The 20,564-nt window shown below is 42.6% G+C and overlaps 1 protein-coding gene across 2 annotated transcripts in view; it reads left to right on the top strand.

The window, feature by feature from the left end:
- The window catches only part of LOC147214709 (uncharacterized), a 114,461-nt gene that overhangs the window by 48,112 nt on the left and 45,785 nt on the right, over nt 1–20,564 (top strand). For both annotated transcript variants that reach the window (XM_086141038.1, XM_086141039.1), the window contains exon 4: nt 3,330–3,399. In XM_086141038.1, the coding sequence (XP_085997164.1) occupies nt 3,330–3,399 (70 nt within the window). The remainder of the gene's footprint in view (nt 1–3,329; nt 3,400–20,564) is intronic.

Raw genomic sequence — 20,564 nt, forward strand, 5'->3', positions numbered from 1 at the left:
AAGAACGGCTAAAACGTAATTAAATGTTCCTGTAGCTAGAGGCACGTGCGAAGAAGAATATGGTCATTTGCAACGAAGATAATGGTTCCGCCCGCTTTCTCGGCTCGAAGAAGATGGGTGGTTGTCTCAAATTTACGTCGGGAGCGGGCAAGAAAAATCGATTGGAGGCTGTGTTATGATGTTTCATGGTAGGTTTGTGGAAATCCTGTAATTGAGGGCGGCAGGGTCCATCTGCACAGCCCTGCAGACACATACGCTGAGATGGAACTTGGTGTCATTGCACAGTTTGTTGCCTTAGAGAGAAATAGTTCATGTAGCACTTTGCTCTTACTGATATTAAAGGTACTTCGTTAGTTTCATCTTGCAAGATGTTATTTTCGCAAATTCTTTTTTCAGTGTGACTACATTGGTGCAAAGTAAATCCACACTCCCCATATGTGGGTATCATTTTTGCCAAAAGCTACAACATGCTTAAGACATGCCTTGTTATTTGAGTCAGTTTGGCTCTATTTGTCCTCAACTCTTTGCTGAGAGACATTTTACCCTTTCAGTCCTATGTGATTGTAAATGTGAGAAAGTCTCCACCCGAGTGAAAGAATCCATAAACCCCTGTATGCTTGGAAGCAGGAAGCCATATCTCCACTCTGAGCGCGTCAAGGAACTGCTGATGTTTAGTTTGGTGTGGCAGCGAATTCCTCACAATCCTTCACTCCTTCACGCGCTGCACTGATGCTCCGCGGTGAAGCTCATTAAGAAAAGCACATTTTGTGAGTCATACACACACACACACACACACACACACACACACACACACACACACACACACACATTTACATTTAAAACATGCTGTGACTAATGTTGGGTTCTTTTGTGCTGTGAGATTCCAGCTTCCAGGACAGGTTTTCTCTCTCCAGATATCAGAGAAGAAATGTAACCCAGCCCTTACTGATGACAGTGGGGTCTAAAGGCGACCTCCTTTAAACCCAAACGGTGTTTGATAATCCTGGCGGCTTGGTGGTGGGTGCACTTTTTATTTTTTAACTTTTTTTTTTAACAAATATAATTGTAAACTGGAAAAATTTAAATAATGAAATCCAAATCTGATTTTCCAGAGCAAATTTTACAGGTGAATTGTCATTTTGGTTGCATGTTGATGTTCCGATTCTACTATATTGACCATATTTGTTTGTGAATTTAACGAATTCATTCATTCTCTATGTTGCGTATCCTGAATTCTATGCCACCTATTCCAGTTGTCATCGGGCAGGAGGCTGGGTTCACCCAGGACTGGTTGGCAGTTGATCACCGGGCCACATATACAGACATGCAACCATTCATCCAGTCATTTACATGTTATATACAGACATCTAGCCATTCACTCTGTCATTTACATGTAGGGACAATTAAGGATCTTCGATTCACCTACTGCATGTTTTAGGATGGTGGGTGAAAATGAGAAAAAATGAGAAAATTAGATAAAAGGTTATTCATACTTTGTTGGTTTTTGTTCATTTTTTAAGCCAATCATTGCGATTTGAAGGTTTTAACCTATTTGTCGTTCTGATTTCTTGGTCATTTGTAACGTCACGTTGTGAAGACACTTAATATCATGCAACATCTTCTGAGCTATTTAAACATGGAAATATGAGCAACTTTGATTCCCATAGAAAAGTAAACCAAAAATAAATGATAAATCATTTCTCAAAGAAATCAAAGACTGAAAAATCATGCTGAAGAATTGCTAATCTTCTCTTATTTGCCTCATTATATTCTTCACTTTGGAGGACGGTAACCTTTGTGTCCAAGCAGCTTTGAATATTTGTAACCTTCAAGCTCTGAGTCCATCTCATTAATTGGGTCGGTTGGAAACCACAGAGCTGCTTCTCTCCTCAGCACAAATTGTTGCTTTTTCATTTGCAATCGAAGCTTCTCAAGGCCTCGCATTGGAAATAACATACAAAGTCTGCACACGTCCACACACAAACATGTCCACACACACACACACTCACACACACACACAGTTCCACATGAACACGTCAGCTTTGGGACAAACAGGCCCGCAGATGGTCTGGTGTCACACCAGCTGGGAGGCGACCCGGGGACGGGGTGTTGCCTTGCTGTGAGTCCATCTTGTCTTTCTCCAGCATGTGCCCTCCCTCACCTGCTACACCTACACACACACACACACACACTCACATTATAAACACACTCACACATTCCTAACATGAGCTTCGCATACACACAGGCGTCCTTTTCATACGGCTGCGCTCACACACCCAGCAGCTCGATACTTGTATTTGTACTTGAGGTGTTTCTCAAGCAGTGGAGATGGTTGTCGAGGCAATATTAAGTCAAGAGGCGAGAAGAAAAACACACACAGAATAAATTAGAGTTTTGGAAGTGTGTAGGTAGATGAAATATTCAGTTAAAGTGATGAAGTTTTAAGTATCACTATTTTGCAAAAGATGAAAAGATGTGCAGAGCCACGTTTCGTAAAGCAATTATAAGCACGTGAGCCCACTGCTTATTTTGGCTTAGCATTAAGATGGAGATGAAAACAGGCAGAAGCAACTGTCAAACATTCACTCACACACACACACACACATACGCATTACTGTTTTTTTTTTTACTGTCGCTGAATTAAAGCAACACTAACTCACACACTAAGTTATTCTTGCATTTCTTTGAATTTAAGAAACAACATCAATGCTATGCTAAGTATAACTCTTTTGTATGAAGGAAATATAGGTTTCAAGCTTCATCCGGAAGGAAGGGTTTCAGAAGAAATCAGGCTGAAGAACCAGACATGGTCATATTCTTGTCCAGGGGACAATGGGGAGGGATGGAGGCGGGGGGTAAGCTCTTTGCTGATTCATTCACAACAATGTGCAAAGCAGTTGGAGAAATCAAAACCCCTGCGTTCTAATTTGAATCTGTGTTTTTATTCCATTGAACCGGAAAAAAACGATCTGTTTTTTTCAGATTCATGAGCGACTTCGCGAGAGATTTTGGCGATGGAGCATCGGGTTTCTTTGAAATATTTCTCACAGAGGCCACTAAGAGCTTAGAATAGAAACCCAAAACACATTTAGATTAAAAATCTCCATCTTTCTGACAACACTTGCGCATCCTTTAGAGTACATGGTGCCTACAATGTTTCTAGATGACACAAAATAAATGGAAACACTTTTGTTCATTCAAAATTACGCTGACAGAGCCGCCGCATAACACCACGAGGGTTTTAACCCCACAAAATGATTTCTTAGGTGCACATCTGTGTTGTCAATGTTTCATATCAGCGTCTTTTAATGTTGCACATCTGTTTTCAGGGTTTCCAGCGCTGGTACTGTTCGGATCCTCCAACAGCTGCATTGTAAACACAACATTAACCAAGTCAAGGTGAGTCCCTGTGATGTGCAGATGTTTGTACAAACTTCGCAGACACATTGGACTGAAATAAGTGAAATAAGAATACTGCGTTGCCGGAATTTGATAACTTCCACTGAGGTGTCTCCATGGAAGAACAGAGGGTTTGGATATTATAAATGAATGAATTAATTGGACCCGTCACCAGTCAATCACAGGAACACATATATAGACGTGTAATCATTCATTCTATCATTCACACATCTGGCAGTATAGGATCTCCAACCAACCTCAGAATTGAACCTGGGACCTTCTTGGTATCAGACAGAAGTACAAAACCACCGCGCTCCCCATGTTATAAAAAAAAAAAAAACATACAAAAAAGGCAAAAAAGGTCATCAACCACATCCTATTTTCATCACTATTATTCATCAGGTTGCATGACTTTGCAGCATAGTGGTTAGCACTTTTGCCCCACAGCTTGAAGATCTGTGGTTCGATTGCGACAGTGAGCCTTTCTGTGTGTAGTTTGCATATTCTAGCCGTGTCTGCATGGGCTTCCTCAGGGTTCTCCACGCTTCCTACCACAGTCCAAATACATGCAGTAGGTTAATCGGAGACCCTGAATTGCCCACGTGTGAAAGAGAGGGTGTATATGCGGCCTTGTGATCAAATGGCTACCGATCATTTCTTCTGCATTTCTTCTTTGAGGGTGTCGTCCGTCATCTGCCCAATGACAGCTGGGATAGGCTACAGCCCCCCACCCCCCCACCCCCTGCAGTTCTGAGTGCTGGATACGTGCTTGAATGAAAGAATGAATGAATGGGGTGTCAAAGCTAGGTTAAAATTGACCGCAAAGTACCCGTCTACTTGAAAGTGTGAAAGTGTGTTGTGCAGCCGGCTGTCCTATATGGCTCAATCAGGAACGAGCAGGCTTTACATGCAATGGAGATGCGCATGCTGGTGTGGCACGCCGGCCTCACATGGTTAGATCACGCCAGAAATGAAGGTGTGTGGAAAGCCATCGAAGTAGCGGCAATAGCAACCGAAATGCATGACAGGCCCGTCTACGGTGGTACGGCAATGACGTGCAGAGTGGTGGGATGTCAAGACAGGCCCGTGCCCTTCTGGTAGACGTCACCAAGAAGCCATGGCCCGATCTTCTTAGAGGAGACGCTCGATTGGCAAATTTCACCCCGATGATGGTTATTACTGACAGCATTGGAGGCCAACATTTATAGAAGCGGAGCCTGCAGCCACGGGGGTCAACGCTCGGGAAATGAAGCGACATAACCATGTCTCAAATACTGAGCTAGCTCAATACTAAAAAACTACATCTAAATCAGTGTTTCCCAAGCACTGTGCCGCGGCACATTAGTGTGCCGTGAGAGATCATCAGGTGTGCAGTGGAAAAATGCCCACTTTCACCTGATTGGTCCGAAAATAATTTATTCAACGCAAATAATGTGTCTTGCTATGTCTACGTGGGCAGCGTGCCCATTCGATGGCAACGGGTAGTGAATTAACCTGTGCATCCGTGTATCAGAGTGATTAGTGACGCTTTGCATGATTCATTTTTAAAATAAAAAGTACTTGTATTTGCGTAAACAAACAGGCAGCATTGTTGAAAACTACCAAGACGAGTGAGAAAGCAGTGAAAGCTTGCTACAAAGCTGACTCATCTCTAAATCCAAACAGCCACACATCGTAGCAAAACATTAATACTACCTGCCGGCAAAATCATTGTTAAAGAAATGCTCGGCTCTGGCGTTGATAAAGAAATAGCCAGAGTTCTCTCAAATAATGGCATTTCCAAACATATTGATGACATGTCTTTAGACATTGAAAAAAGTGTTCTGGAAAAGCCGCACATGAGTGGCATTACAACTTGATGAATCTACAGATATTAGATATATTAGATTTCACACTAAGTAAATTGAGACTACGGTTTCATTCTAACTCGTTAAAAAATGTTTTTGACATATTTATTGGTGGTGTGCCGTGTGATTTTTCTAATGCTTAATATGTGCCGTGGCTCAAAAAAGGTTGGGAAACACTGATCTAAATAATACTAGAGGTGAATCAAACTTTTGTGGTGCCTCCCCATTATATTGTCTTCAAAGTAGTGTCTTTGTACGTTTGTATTTGTGTACTTTTAGAAATAGTCCTGTGTGTTGGTTGTCATTAACAATCTGATCATCCATTGTTGTTGTGATGAGGCGACTATTACATGAGTAATATTTGTATATGTTTATTTGGGACAAAGTGGGAAAATGATTCATGCTGCCTTAAGCTTGGCATAAAAATACTCAAATGTGAACAAATCGGACGCTGTTGTAGCAGCTGGTCAAAGGGTTATTAGTTTACATGAAACAGGTAAATGAATGGGAGGTTTTGTTTGTGCAGTCCCTGCCAATCAGTGGGTGGAATCGGGTCGGGTTTATTCGTCGTCCCTTGACTGACTGGACAGTGGCCGAGGAGAGCCGGAGTCAGCGCTTTGGCCGGACCCGGAGCTGCTGAAACCGAGCTGGATATTCTGTCAGCGGATCGGCATTTTTGCTGAACACGTTTATTCCCTTCCAGTCGTTTTGGGTCAGGAAAGGTGATAGTCACTTTACTCTTTTCAGTCCCATCAAATAATGAAAATGTCTTAAGTATAAGTATGTCCAGGGGTCAAAAAAAACCCCAAAACAATGAATCTTAGAGTTTGAATACTTTGTAGCGTTCTTTACCCAAATACCTCAAAATGAATCGTAAGAGTCAAAACCAGAGTTGGATTTCAGGATTCTCTCAGTGACAGGTCGTTCCAAGTATTTCCAGCATCGCTGCCAGGGAGTACAGGCCCGACCGAGCCCGATCGCATACTTGCTTTTGTACATTTTTACCCCAGCAGGTAAAGCAGGAGTCGTAAAGTTAAGAAAGCCTCCAAGTCGACAGGTTCCAGAGGACTGTGACCTTGATCGACGTTTTTCAGTTCTAAAAGAAGCCCGGATCAGTTCGGAATGATAGGAAGTGAGGTCGGCACCTGTTCCTGATTACTGCGTTTGGCGCGTGCGGGAAAGGCCGCGACCGCTCCAACGGCTCGCGGTGTCAAACACGCCGCCATCTGAGCGAGAGAGAACATCTACCAATCGAGGCATCGCGCGGGTTTTGGCTTGATTGAGGCAAAAATGACCAGAGCGAGAAAGATAAAGAGGATATAAAAAGCCCCCGTCCAGACTGTGCTATTCACTGATAAACCCAGCGCTGAGACCTTAATGAATACAGGCTGTGCTGTGTTTGGCCGCTTCTAAACCTCAGTCACTCTCCGCTTTCAACCGCTGCCAAGTCATTTTAGCGAGGATCATCCATTCGACCCTATTCTTATTCCAAGCAGACATCCTTCAACCTAAAAGCACCGCAGCTCACCAATACTGAGTCATAATCCATATTCATAGCGGCTCTAAAAGGTCTGAAAGGAATGAGCCCAGAGTATTCTCTCCCCCTCTCTCTCTCTCTCTGTCTTTCTCACTCTCTCTGTTTCTGTTTGGGTTTCAAGGCACACTTGAAGGTTACAGCATTGAAAGGGTGTTGCACACATCAATAGGTTTAAAAATAGATCTTGCAGGGTTTCTGCGTCATCGCAGGAGAATCCTCGCCTCTTAAATATCCTCCCCCCACCCCCCCACCGGCGAGCCAGCCAAGCCTGACTTCAACTCGGAGACTCGCTTGTATGCAAATACGGCATGGAAATATTCTTTCCGCCTGCACTTGCATCATCGTAACCTGCGCGTGACGTCAGGGCGGATGAGGAATGAATGTCCAATTACAGAGCTGGGAGGCCGGGTGAAGAGTGAAATAAAGGCCAGGGAGACACAAAGATGTTTTCCCCAACTATGTTAAAGGGCGATGTGCGTAACCATGACAACACATTTCCCATTTCCCCCACTTTTCCACGCTAATAATGGCTCGCCGAAGCGGGTATGGAAAGCGCGGGCGGTTGAATCAGACCCAGCGGTTAATAACTGCACAGGTAAAGTCTTAGTGGGATTTGAGAAACTACTTCAGGGTCCCCGATGGCTCGTAAATACGAGCGTCAGGAGTTTCCGCCACGCTTTCCACGGCAGATAACAGGGACGAGATCTCCGCACTGCAGCTCGCCGAGCAGAGGGTGGTTTTATCTTCACATTTCCATTCATCTGAGAGAAGGATTTGATGAGGCTGTCAGGTGGTGTTTCACAGCGCCAGAGTCTGATATCAAACGCCGATATGCAAATCAGCTTCTTTTCTCCATTCCTGCTGGGGAAATAAAAGAAAGGCACAGAAAGAGGGAGAGAAAGTGTTCCCTTGTTGCCGCTTCTGTAGCAATTAAGACTGTTTTGATATTTTATTACACGCCGGCGACACTGATCAAGCCATGCTGTCAAATGTGATGTGATTCAAGGACAACGTATGTTTAGGTGGGTTTGTGAGATGATTCGGTCGGATATTCTTTGGCGGCGATATTCGAAGCGGGGTATCTTTGCACGAATTGCACGATTCGCTATTTCCGGTATTTTCCGATGTTTGTTCGATTCGTCTGACCAGCACAGGTGCGATTCCCTGGACATCTTTTTCTGGAGATAAAACTTGTTTTGTCAGCTATCTTTTAATTAAGACGTGCAACGACAGTGTTAGTTTGTGCAAAGTAAAGGAATTATCTTCACGGTCAGCCCGGCCAAATAACTACTACGCAAAAAGAAAACGAACAAAACTTGCCGAGGCAGTCTGACGGGGGGGAACGAACGCACGGTATGGATTTTGCAGTCTGCTTTGTAGTTTGAGAGGAGCCCCGAAACACTCCAACATTAAGTATGAAAGAGAAAAACAAATGAAAAACTGGGACAGCTAATGCACTCAAGTCAGTCTCTGGGGGCTTCTTTCATTTGTGTTGTGGAAAAAGTGAAAATTCCCGAGGCTTACTTTCCATAATAGAGATAAATGAGCACAGCAATTGGTAATGGAATCCAAATCCTTTAGTTACTTATTAAAAAAAAAAAAAGATAAATTTGTCTCCACTCAAAATGATACAGATGTAATGAAATCATTTAATATTGTTTGGCATCTTAATAGTTTTCCATTTTCCATGATCCTTTCGGCATCCTTTTCCCCCCTTCTGCTATCTTCCCCACCGTCTCTTCTCTCTGACTCACTCGCCTCGTTGAGCTCCAACTCTATGATTGAAGGCACGGAAAAAGTCAAATGTTGCAAACCCGACATCGTGGTCGAGATGTGTTTATTCATGTTTATCTGGAATAAAACCCTTATACACGCTCCAAGTGTTCATTCGTTGACCTCAAAGCATACAAGTCTTGTTGTTCTTGGAAGTTGTAGTCCGTCCTCATTATTGGCAGTCTCCTTTATTTCTTTAACAAATTGGATTCATTTAGATTCCCGTTGAGTTTGTTTCCAGCTTCTCTCTTCTTCTACGGCGGCCTTGTCCCTCCAACGGGACGGTCTGTCGTCCCGTTCCCCTTTCAGTGCCTGCTACCGTCTAGTCTAAGTGTTAAAGAGGGCGACAAGTTGAAACCGTTGGTCGTTCTCCTTGGAAACCACGGCAACAATGACTGATTGAAATCCATCAGCAGCATTAATGGACACGTGGACTAATTCAAGTTTGAGTTTAGACACATGTACATTAAAATCGCCACCAGAAAAGTGAGTCTGCATCTAAATCGAGGTCTCTATACAATTATCAAATTGTCCCAACGGAGCGGCGAATGTCGCGGTGAGAGGCGGCTCATAGTCTGATTTAGCCGATCACATCGCGGACGACGCCATGATCTGACGAAATGATGTGATGTGAGCTGACAGCTGGCATCATTCAACTTGGTGTTTCGTTTTTTTTTTTTTAGGTCACGGCATTTTCTGGATCTGCTCTTGAAAATGGTTTCTGTGACACTGAACAGCAATTAAAATGCAAAAATAATCACCGTCATTCTATCTTTCTGCATTTTCCAATTGAATGTTAAAGAAAACATGAATAAACCAATCAGAATAAGGAAAACTTACAACCTTAGAACCAAGTGTAAAAATCATAAAGGTAGATATGCTAAAGTATTTGTAACCAATTAGTACCATGAATGGACAAATTGTAAACTGTGAAAACGTTATTGCGTCTCAGTTAAATTAACTAAAATGCACGAATGTTTGCATGAAAGTCTGAATGGTTGTGTGTCTCTATATATGGATCTGATTGGCGGGTCACCACTGTACCAATGTTTCTCGCCAAACGCCAGCTGGGACAGGCTCCGCCCCCCCCCGAGTGCAGAATAAGTGGTTTAGATAATGAGTAAATACACGAATTTACTCCACTTGTAAATCTTACATAATTATACAGTTATACTTTTGTGGGTCGCAAATAACCGAAGAAAAACAGGACACACAGATACTTGGCGGATGTGTATGTGTGTGTGTGTGTGTCCTGCAGAGATCTAAAATTTAAAATGCCAGCATTTTTCTCTGGCGACGTGGTTCCCACCAGATGACCAGCGCCGAATGGCAAACGCATAAGGTTAGAAAGCAGTAGAAGAGAAGAGGAAGGAATAGAATGAGACCGAGGGCCAAATCTTTCCCCCAGGAGCTGGTTTGGATCAGAAAAGGGCTAAAAGGAGACTGGAAATTACATCTGAATTCGCTTCATGTCTGCCTGCCGTACATCAACAATATGATGAGATCTTATGTTTTATTCAGTGCCCGGTCTGCCAAAAAACAAATGCATGTTGCTTTAATTACTGGTATCCATTTGCTGCGGGAAACAAAAGCAAGTTCGTTACGTCGGCAGGAACTATTTCTTTAGCTGAGAACTGTAATTTAATGTTAAAAGGAAAAGCGGTGTTTTCCAGGCTAGCACCGGTTTCTACTGGGGGATATTACAAACATTTGTTTCAGAGAAATGGATAGAGGTCTCCAGGTCTCGTGTTTTATTTTATTTATTTTTTTTGAGAACAACCACACCAAGAGAAAGGAAGTTTTCATCCTGATACCCTGCTCTTCATTCCCCACTTGTCCGAAACCTCATCATTCTCTGCGGAGCCTGGGAAGTTTCTGCCGTATTTGATGATCCGCGTCTGTGTAATTTAATCTCGGTGATTCCATGCAGCTCTCGCTGACCATAAACCTCTGCTCTAATAATAGGAAACCCAGACGAAGACTTCTCTCTAATCTCTGCCAGTCTGTGTGCATGGAGGTTTTTTTTTTTCCCCTCTGCACCATAGAGATAAGACTGCATTTGTTTTAGACACTTTGACACCAGGTTAACTGTCTTGCACCTTCTGCAATAATAATGCAAGAGGGCGGGTCGTCAGAAAAGGCCTGACCTCTTAATGTAAAGCTGATGCGTCAGGAGCCGGATGGAGGGTACGTATCCGTAGTGTCAAGCGAAGCATTACGACGTGAGAGGAATGTGTGCGGAGCAACCTACTTCAGCTGCGGCCCCTTGAGGAAAAATCAAAACAGGTCTTCCAAATGAGGTTTCCATGTTCTATTTTTTGTGGTCCACAGTGAACCGACAGAATTAAACAAGGACAACAGGTAATCGGGCTGGCGGCCGCCATGTTGTAGTACTGGATTTATTACCATTTTTTTTTCCTTGTTAGTAACTGACCGTGATCCTGATGAGATAAGCGTGTGTGTGTGTGTGTGTGGGGGGAGGGGAGGGGAGGGGGTCCCTTTTTTGTCCACTCGGGAAGTGACACACTGTCTTCTCCAATTTTATATTTTATAGAGTATTCCTTTAAATCATCCCAGAGTTAGGAAATTTCAACCAGCAGAAAGTGGACAGTGTAAGAAAAGTTACCAAAAATAGAAAAATTAACACAATAATAGTACCGTAATTTCCGGACGATAAGCCGCGACTTTTTTCACGTAAACAACTCTGCGGCTAATATATGGACTTTTTTGGGGGGGGGGGGCAAACGACCTTCGCGCCGCTAAAACATTTATCCTCGTCCCATCGGACCGATGAAATGACCGAGAAATTCTGACCGTTCAACTCCGACACCGAAGACGACGACTTTGACGGTTTTAGTGCGCGGGAGGAAGCCTGAGATAGCGGTGCGGCTTATATTGAGGTGCGGTCAGTAGTCCGGAAACTATGGTAATCGTGACAATTTAAATGACCCAGTGAAAATGCATAATATCTTTAAAAAATATCAAATTTAAAGAAAGACATAGGGGCAAAGTATAAATACAGACACACATGCACATGGAAACGGATGGATGGATTGATGGATGTCATATTTTAGGAAGGTGTGCCCGACCCAAACGCAAGGACACTCAGGAGGCAGGGCGTCTTGAGGGGTTTATGGACGAGGAGAGGAAGGTGAATAGAGAGAGTGGATATGGACGGGTTTGTCTCCTGGGGTCTCAGGAACTGGCCAGGGGTGACAGGAACCAGGCGCTGGCAAGAAGAGGCGTCAACCTTCAGGAACTAGGAGCTGGTGAGGAAGCGCAAGACAAAGAATGCACAGGGGTGATGAACTAGCAAGGAACAATCAACAATGTGGCACCGAAGGGTCGGGGACAGACTCCTCTTTTCCTCTTCTTATTGTCTTATCACCAACAGATAGATAGATAGATAGATAGATAGATAGATAGATAGCAATGTGTATGTGCACATATAGGTCATAGGTGAAGTTTACGCTGGTTTGCCGAAGATGATAAATGCATATTTGAACAAATATTAATTTTAAAAATGTCCAGAAATTGAAGGAAATTTGAGAAATGTGGATATTTATATTCACATTTTATTACATTTATACGATTTTCTACTATTATTTATTATTGTTATGTTTTTCTTGTAAGTCTAGCACAACAATTTCCTAAGGGATAAATAGAGTTATTCTTATTCTTATTCTTATTCTTATTCTTATTCTTATTCTTATTCTTATTCTTATTCTTATTCTTATTCTTATTCTTATTCTTATTCTTATTCTTATCTTTGTTGCAAAATAATATTGAAAGAAGAACTGTTGAGGTTTCCCTCGTAAAAACAAAAACAAACAAAAAAAAAAAAGCAAACAAAGGTGATGACGATGAATACTTATTCTGATTTTTATACTGGAGAAATGTTGTGATTTCCTCGCCCACTATTAGTAGCATCATCATAGAATTCTCACAATCCAGGCATTTTTTGTTGTGAAAGTGGGAAAGAAGAAATCTGAGACCGAATGGCCTCGACCTTCAACCCCCCCCAGCCGGAGCTGCATTAAAAGCCAATAGGATTCTGTGTGGAATATCACACTACGGGTCATAAATATCACGAGGGCTGCAATACTATGAGGAAGAGAAGAGCCTGGTTCATATTTTCTTTTTACACCAGACCTTTAAAACAGACTGAATCATTAAATCAATCTCATTGGAAACTGAATGCACTACGTTGTGCACTTGTTTTATGCCACAAGGGTAGTTTCAACAGAATCTAAAGGCTTGTTAAGTGTTTCTGGGGTCAGAGAGAGCGAGGAAGCCGCTTGCGGCATTGGAAAGTGGTGTGGGAAGTGAAGTCACGCTCCATATTCAGTATCGATACCTAAACAGTATTTCAGCAGAGTCCTCGCGCCGCAGTCACATTTCCTCGGCGCGACGGGTCACGCTTCCCCTCAGTCATTGTGAGTAGGTGTCAGCCTGATAACACATTTTGGGGATTTGCGGCAGTAACTCATATGACGGGCTGATGAAAAGTACGATTATCGGTCAAATGGACCGCTCATCTGATGTCATGCCTTTATTTTTCAAAAAATAGAAAAAAAGAAAAGGGTCAAGAAGGTTCCCAGTTTGATTCCTGCAAGGGACCTTTCTTGTTTTGGGAGTTTGCATGTTCTCCCCGTGTTTGCTCCGGTTTCCTGTCATTGTCTTAAAACATGCAGGGGGTTCATCGGAGACCCTAAAATACAGACAGTGAATGGTTGTATGTCTCTATATGTGTTCCTGTTATTGACCAGCAGCCGGTCTAGATTGAACCCTGCCTCTTGCCCAATGATAACTGGGAAAGGCTCCAGCCCCCCGTGACCCTGACTCAGGATAAGCAGGATAGATAATGAATGAATGAAAAAAAATCTCATCAGCGTTTCTGAATGCCTGTTCAGGGATATTGTGTGTGTGTGTGTGTGTGTGTGTGTGTGTGTGTGTGTGTGTGTGTGTGTGTGTGTGTGTGTGTGTGTGTGTGTGTGTGTGTGTGTGTGTGGTGTGGGGGTGGTATGAGGTCAGGGTGTTGCACCATTAAGGAAGATCCTCCTAAGATGATCGAGTCCAGCTGAATGAGTCACTAAGGTCAAAAGCCATCGTCACTATCTAACCTTGGATTATTACAGCTAACTTTTATCAATCTCTTATTAACTTAAAGTTTATCACCGTAACCTTACTAAGGAAGTTGGCTTAATGTTTTCTTTTTACCCCTCTCTGTCCTCTCCCTTTTGCTCATGAAGCATTCGGACTTTCGGACTTTGCTTTTGGATCGCATAAACAAATGATTTCACTTTGCTAGTTATTTGCAAAAAGATAAGCGAGTCACTCCCGCCCACCCCGAACTATTAGAGGCACTAATTTAAGAACTGATCCTCTGGGTTGTATCGGAGGCTCGAATGTTATTTGGAGGTTTGGGGCGGAGAAGTTGTTGTGCCATTAATTACAGAGGGAACTAAGCTAACATGACTAATGCTTGAGAATCCTTCTCTCCAGCGACGGCCGGTCATTGCGGTTTGTCAGTTGGGAAACCATCTATTCCTCCGCTTCCCCTTCTATCGTTCCTCCTTGTGATTTCAACGGCAGATGGAAGAAGCGATTACGAGGACGGATGCGTTTCGAGCCGACGCCACCCGTAATCCGCTCTCTATCTGCGAAGAGAGAGCCGTCCAGGCTGTTTGCAGAGGCGGTGAATTAAACGCATTTTTTTTTTTTTTTTTTTGTGCGAAAATATGTGTGTTTGTCCTCGGCGAGGCCGCCCGCATCGCCCCACAGCCATGTTTCATTTATGGCTTTTCATCAAAATAGCTATGGCACAGTTGGCTCCCGCCTCTGTCAGAGAAGACAGGGGCGGGGGGGAGGAGGGGGAGGCGTCCAGCGCTGCACTTTAAGCAGCCTTCTCTTTAATATTTCACCAGCCAGGAGAGTAAATGGCATCCTGATGCGCTACACGAATTTCAGTGAAAGGTCAAGGTGGAATGGAAAGATTCACATATCTGCCTTTTTTAGGGACCTCGTGTGTGTGTGCAGGAGCTGCTGGGAAGAAATACCCCGACCGGACGCACATCAGCTTCAGATCATTGCTCTCGGGTCGATATTGCTCTCAGCGCGCTTCCCTGAACCCCGAAGCTTTTCTGCATTATCGACCCATCTAATGTTTGAGAATTGCGATGGATTTCAAAAACTACTCTTCAGCTCCGTGATTTTCGCATATTTAACATTCCCGTCACATTCGACACGCCCGATTGTTAGTAACCGGGACTCCTAATTGACTCTGCGCGTGTTTTTTGCAGCACCGCGAATATTCTCCTTCGTCAGGTATTTGGATTTACGCGAGAAAATCCCTTTAATGCTTCGATCTAAACAGTATGCTTCACCTCCTCTTTTGTTAGCCTGTTAATAACATGAACCCCTGGACTCCTAATGATGTAGGTTAAAGTTTTGCAGCTCCCTGCTCTGCACGTCTGCACCCTCCTTGTTTCTTGAGCGGCCTTAATTTGACACAATCAAAGCGAGACCAGCCTTCAAGACCAGCTCTCACTCCTCCCATGTGCTTTAAATTAAAACCATGCAGCAACAGCAAAGTGACTGACTGCTATTGGGAACCGGTGCTACCGAGGCTATGTGCTATGAGCAAACCTGGTGGCGTTGTGTCAGTTTTATTACAACATGGATTCCTTACGGTACATTAAATTGATTGAATCACGCCGTTTTCGCATTTGTTCAATATGTTTTCATCACCGTAGAAGATCCAACACCAATTTTATCATCTACCAAGCCCCTTTTTCATCTGTGCGAGTGTGTGTGTGCTGAGCTTTGTCCTAGAGCCCATTTATTGCAGGCAAGAAAATATATATATCTCGCTGCCGTCGCTGCGTAAAGATGTGAGATGGTGTCGTATCCCACTGCAGTGCATTTAAGTTTAAAAGCAAACAAAAATGCTCTTTGACAACGTGTGCTTTTCACCCTCAGACCAGTGAAAGGGAAGATGGCGGATAATAACAAAGAGGATCAACGAAGGTCCTTGATGCACTGGAGGTTCTCCATCTTGTAGTTGTGCTGTTGGTCCGTAGAAAAACAACTTATTTCTAGCGTCAACATCCCGCTTCAGCCGCAGCTGTTCGGCCGGCGATAAAATAGTTTAATCTTACAGCTTTTGTGAACTTTTTTTTAACGCGACTTGACCAAAGGACAGTTTATGACTCTCAAAAGAACCAATTCAATTTTACAGCTGTTTCCCGTCGCGGCGTAAAGTCTGTGTGCTCGGTGAACCCGCGCCGGGCTCGCAATTCCACGGTTTGGACTAGATGAAGATTAGCGTCATTGCTCTCTGTTTCAAAGTTCCTTATCACTCCTCTGGGGTGTCTTTATTTTTTAACTTAACGACACAAGTCAAAATTCCCGCACTTCGCTGCACCCTATCTGAAGGGGACCGCCGAGTCTCATTTTGTCGGCTCCCGTGGGGTTTTGGCTTGATCTAGTGCGGCGATCTCTCCAGGCGTCCACCAATGTTAATTCTTTTATGAACACTGGAGACACTGAAGTATCTTTTCTATTGCCATGCGGCTGTTGGCCCTGCAGTTATTATTAGTTGGAGATGATCAGTGCCCGTTCCTTCCAACACACTCTTTTCTTTTTGTCTCTCCGTCCTTCTGTCTCGCTCGCTCTCTTTTTGACCCCAATCGGTCGAGATAGAAGGCCGCCCGCATTGAGCTGGGATCTTCTCAAGGTTTTCCACACGGTAAAAGTTAGCGTTTCCTTGAGGACTGTCAGGAGTGCTTGAGGGAATGCTGGGTTTTATGGAGTGCGGTCCAGACCTGTTGGCATGACGTGGCAAATTTGGGCCAAAACTAATGCATTAATTGCACACAAATAAGAGAAAAAGACTTATAACCTCACGTCCTGTATTACTGTATTATTATGATTAAAGTCTTTGCACCTTTAACTGAATTTTTCTGAATTCTTTCTTGTGTTCTATATAGAGACGTGCCTTCTAGGAGTAGCGAAGCAAATGAAACCAATCATTGTAAAAACGCAACATGGAGTCTCTCTGTAGCCGAGCCTGACAGTAGTAAATTAAAAACTTCACCCTCTGGCTCAAGATTGCATTTTCCCATTTCTTCCAATATTGGGGACAGACTAATGCGTCGTAGGTGTCGCCAGCTTGTTGCAGTTTCACAAATTCACCCAAACAGTCTTTGCTCCCAAATTCCTCCTTGTCTCTAAGAAATAATATTGCGGCTGTAATTATGAAGACGCTTTAAACATTCAGAGCAGTTGATATATAGGGGAAAAAAAAACAAAAAAAAAACAACATCTATCAATGTATATGTTATTCAACTTAGATATAATAAATGGCTAATACTTTATTTACCAGTTACCCTTGTGAAAAATGTCATCACCAGCCTCCGACAACGGTCATATGTTCGTGGGTCTCCATCTCGCCCCGGTGAGAATTCGTCAACAATCAAACGCCTCCTTTAAAACGGCGGCTGACGACCCAGTTCTTTTCCTTCCTCTAATCTCACATCAGATATGTTCATAAATGTGTCATCAGGACAAACACATGGGGGAATGAAAGCGTCAGATTGGCTCCGGTCCTTGTTCCCATGTAGGAATAAACGTGATATAAATTCCTTATCTGCCGGCGGGTCCTCGACACCGTGAGCTGCACGTAATTGGCTGTATGGTTTTGATACATATTTTTAGCTACTCTGTCATAAAACTGTCTTATCGTATTGGATTTGAGAATGTCAGATTTACATATGTAACATATTGTGATGATTGACATCCCATCGGTGTTGAGGAAAACATCAGGATTCGGTTTCCGTGCGTCATTGTGGTCATTCGGTGTTTTAATGGTTCAACCCTCATTTTCAACTAAGCAGAAATCATTTGGCTCCGCCGCCAATGCTGTTTTCTTCCATTTTCAAGTATTTGGCAAGTGAGAATACAAACATCATCTATCAGTTGGTTTTAAAGGAACGGGCTTCGTACCGTATTCTAAAAATTGTATCTTGAAATTTGAAATATCGTTGCTTTGGAGCGACGGTGTAAACAAGTCGCCTGCCAGAAGCATATATTCCGTACTTTAACTCATCAGTCCCGAGCACCTGCTGCTTTTTCAAGCAGCCCAGCTCTTGTATTTTCGTTCACAGGTGACTCATTTGGCTTTGTTTCCACATCTGACAAATAGATTTTTGGCTGCTATTTTTTCCATAACCCTCCAAACCCCCCTTCTGACCAGACCTCTCCAGCCTCCTCCTGCCAGTTCTGAGCTGAAGGAGCTGCAGGATTTCAAAAGGAAGTCGGCGTGATTTGTCTTTTGTCTGCTGCTCTCAATTCACTTGGCTGACTACAGACTTTCCAATCAACCCGCTCCTTTGTGTGTCTGCAAGAGAATTGGACAGCACATCTGGAAACACCTGTCCATTACTGACTTCCTGCCAATGAGAGACCTTCCTCCAGCGTGGTAACATGATGAGTATCTTTTTTTTTTAAAATTCCGCTTAACTATGCGTTGCACATTTTGATGGAACTGAAACTTCCGCCGTCATCTGTTCCTTTTCTCTATCACATATGTTACCGTCTCAGCTTTTGTTCATTTTTCTGTCCTACTTTTGACGTCGCGGATGCCCCGACAGATTGCAAAAGTCTCACTGTCATGTTTCAAGGTGATCGTTTATAAAAACAGACGCCGAAAACATGGCAAAGATACCGTCGAATCCACGAAAGAAGCAACAATAATGTTTCCTCATTACACAAAAATGTTGCTATGCGAACAATGAAATTGTAGTTCAGCGCTGCCTTCCTCCTGTTGACACCGTAACCATAGTAACCGCTCATTCTTCATTATGCCATTCAGTTACAAGATGCTTCATTCAGCGACAGACGGGAGACATTTCCTTCCTCCATCGTTACCGAAACTATGTTGAAAGAACTTGAATGTTGAGAAAATCCGAAGTTGTGAGCGGGGGGGAGGAAGGGGGGGCAGCCTTTGGTAAATAGTCACCTCTATCGCTTCATCATCATCACTTCATCATTTGATTTCACAGAAGTAGCAGAGCCCAAACAGAGATACCTCCATCTTTTTTTCTGTCACTGCCAATCAAATGTTTGCTTCACCATAGTGAGTGTGGTCATCGGTGGAAAATTAGCAGTGTAGCTCTGTTGGTGCTACCTTTCTTCATTCTCTACTAAAAAATCTTCTGTAATGCAATTACAAAAAAAAAATGTCATACATTCTGGATTCATTACAAATCAACTGAAATATTGCAAACCTTTTATTATTTTAACATTGCTGATTATGGCTTACATCTTAAGAAAACTCAAAAACCCTATCTCAAAATATTAGAATATCATGAAAAAGTAATTTTTGTTTTTTTAATTGCATTACAGAAGATAAAGAACTTTATCACAATATTCTCATTTTCTGAGACAGTCCTGAATATATATATATATATATAAATATATGGACAGCACATACTGTATGTGTGTGTATATATATATATATATATATATATATATATATGTGTGTGTGTGTGTGTGTGTGTGTGTGTGTGTGTGTGTGTGTGTGTGTGTGTGTGTGTGTGTATATATATATATATATATGTAGAATCTCAAAAACAGCTGTATCCTAGTCAGGGGCGAGAGCAGCCGTGGGGGATCTGCACTTTGGTTTTGCCAGTTGCTGACTCACAAAATGAACATATGACAGGATTCGGTTGATCGGCTTCCTCATATCTGACCCAAAATAGGCATTTTTTTACTGGCCGAAGCAGAATTCATGGCATGTGGACGTCAGCAGCTCTGCATCGTTGTACTTGTTAAGTACCAGATAAACTGCAAATTGTACTTGGGCCGACTGAGCTGATACGCATACTGTGTGTCCTTGGAACTCAATTATGGCTTCATGCAGTCTTCTTGCTGCACTTCCTTATATTTGAGTTTACTGTCCGTGTTATGTGGTATTATTTCTTATGATAGGACATCTAACTTTCCTAGTATTGATCACAATCTATATTTACACACAAATGCAGACACACACACACACACACACACACACATACACATGCACACACATACACGCACAAACAGTATGTGTATATTTTTTTGTACATATTTGCGCATGTGTTTGTATAAATGCATGCATATACTTTATATATCTATGTCTATAGATATATGTAAAATGTAAATATATGTGTATATATATATATATATATATACATTTACATATATATTATGTATAACATAAGCATTTATGCTACATATCTACACTTTCCATCTTGGTTTGATATATTCCATCCATCCACCCATCCGTCCGTCCGTCCGTCCGTCCGTCCGTCCATCATCTATCTATCTATCTATCTATCTATCTATCTATCTATCTATCTATCTATCTATCTATCTATCCATCTATCTATCTATCTATCTATCTATCTATCTATCTATCTATCTATCTATCTATCTATCTATCTATCTATCTATCTATCTATCTATCTATCTATCTATCTATCTATCTATCTATCTATCTATCCTTTATGCTTTCATATTTGAACTGAAAACTCCAGTCTCTCCTTTAACTGCGGTTTTTGACCAGCGTTATGTTTCTGTGTCATCGGACCATCCAACTCTTTGGACACCTGAATTTTTTTTTTTTTTTTTCATTTTTCCTATTAATGAATTTCAAAAAGAAAAAAAAAAACTATTATATATCCACTCAGAATCGGGGAGGGACGGAGTGTAATATGCTGTGTAAAGGTCACCATTCATTACCGTCCTTCATCCTTCATGCCATTCTCCCGAACGCAATAGCTCAGAAATGCTTGGATTTTGACTTTTATAACGTTTTGCGATGAAGCACGTGTGCCTCCTCGGCCGGGCTGAATCCTCCATGTGGGGATTCTAGGGCAACGGAAATGGGGAGTTGGGGGTTGGGGTTCCATCCTGGTGCCGCACACTGTTCCTCTTGTCCTGCTTCTTAGTGCAACTTCCACAAT

The sequence above is a fragment of the Fistularia commersonii genome, chromosome 33, assembly GCF_037954325.1.
Source record: "Fistularia commersonii isolate RoL2024-O1a breed Wild chromosome 33, RoL_Fcom_v1.0, whole genome shotgun sequence".
Lineage (NCBI taxonomy): Eukaryota > Metazoa > Chordata > Actinopteri > Syngnathiformes > Fistulariidae > Fistularia > Fistularia commersonii.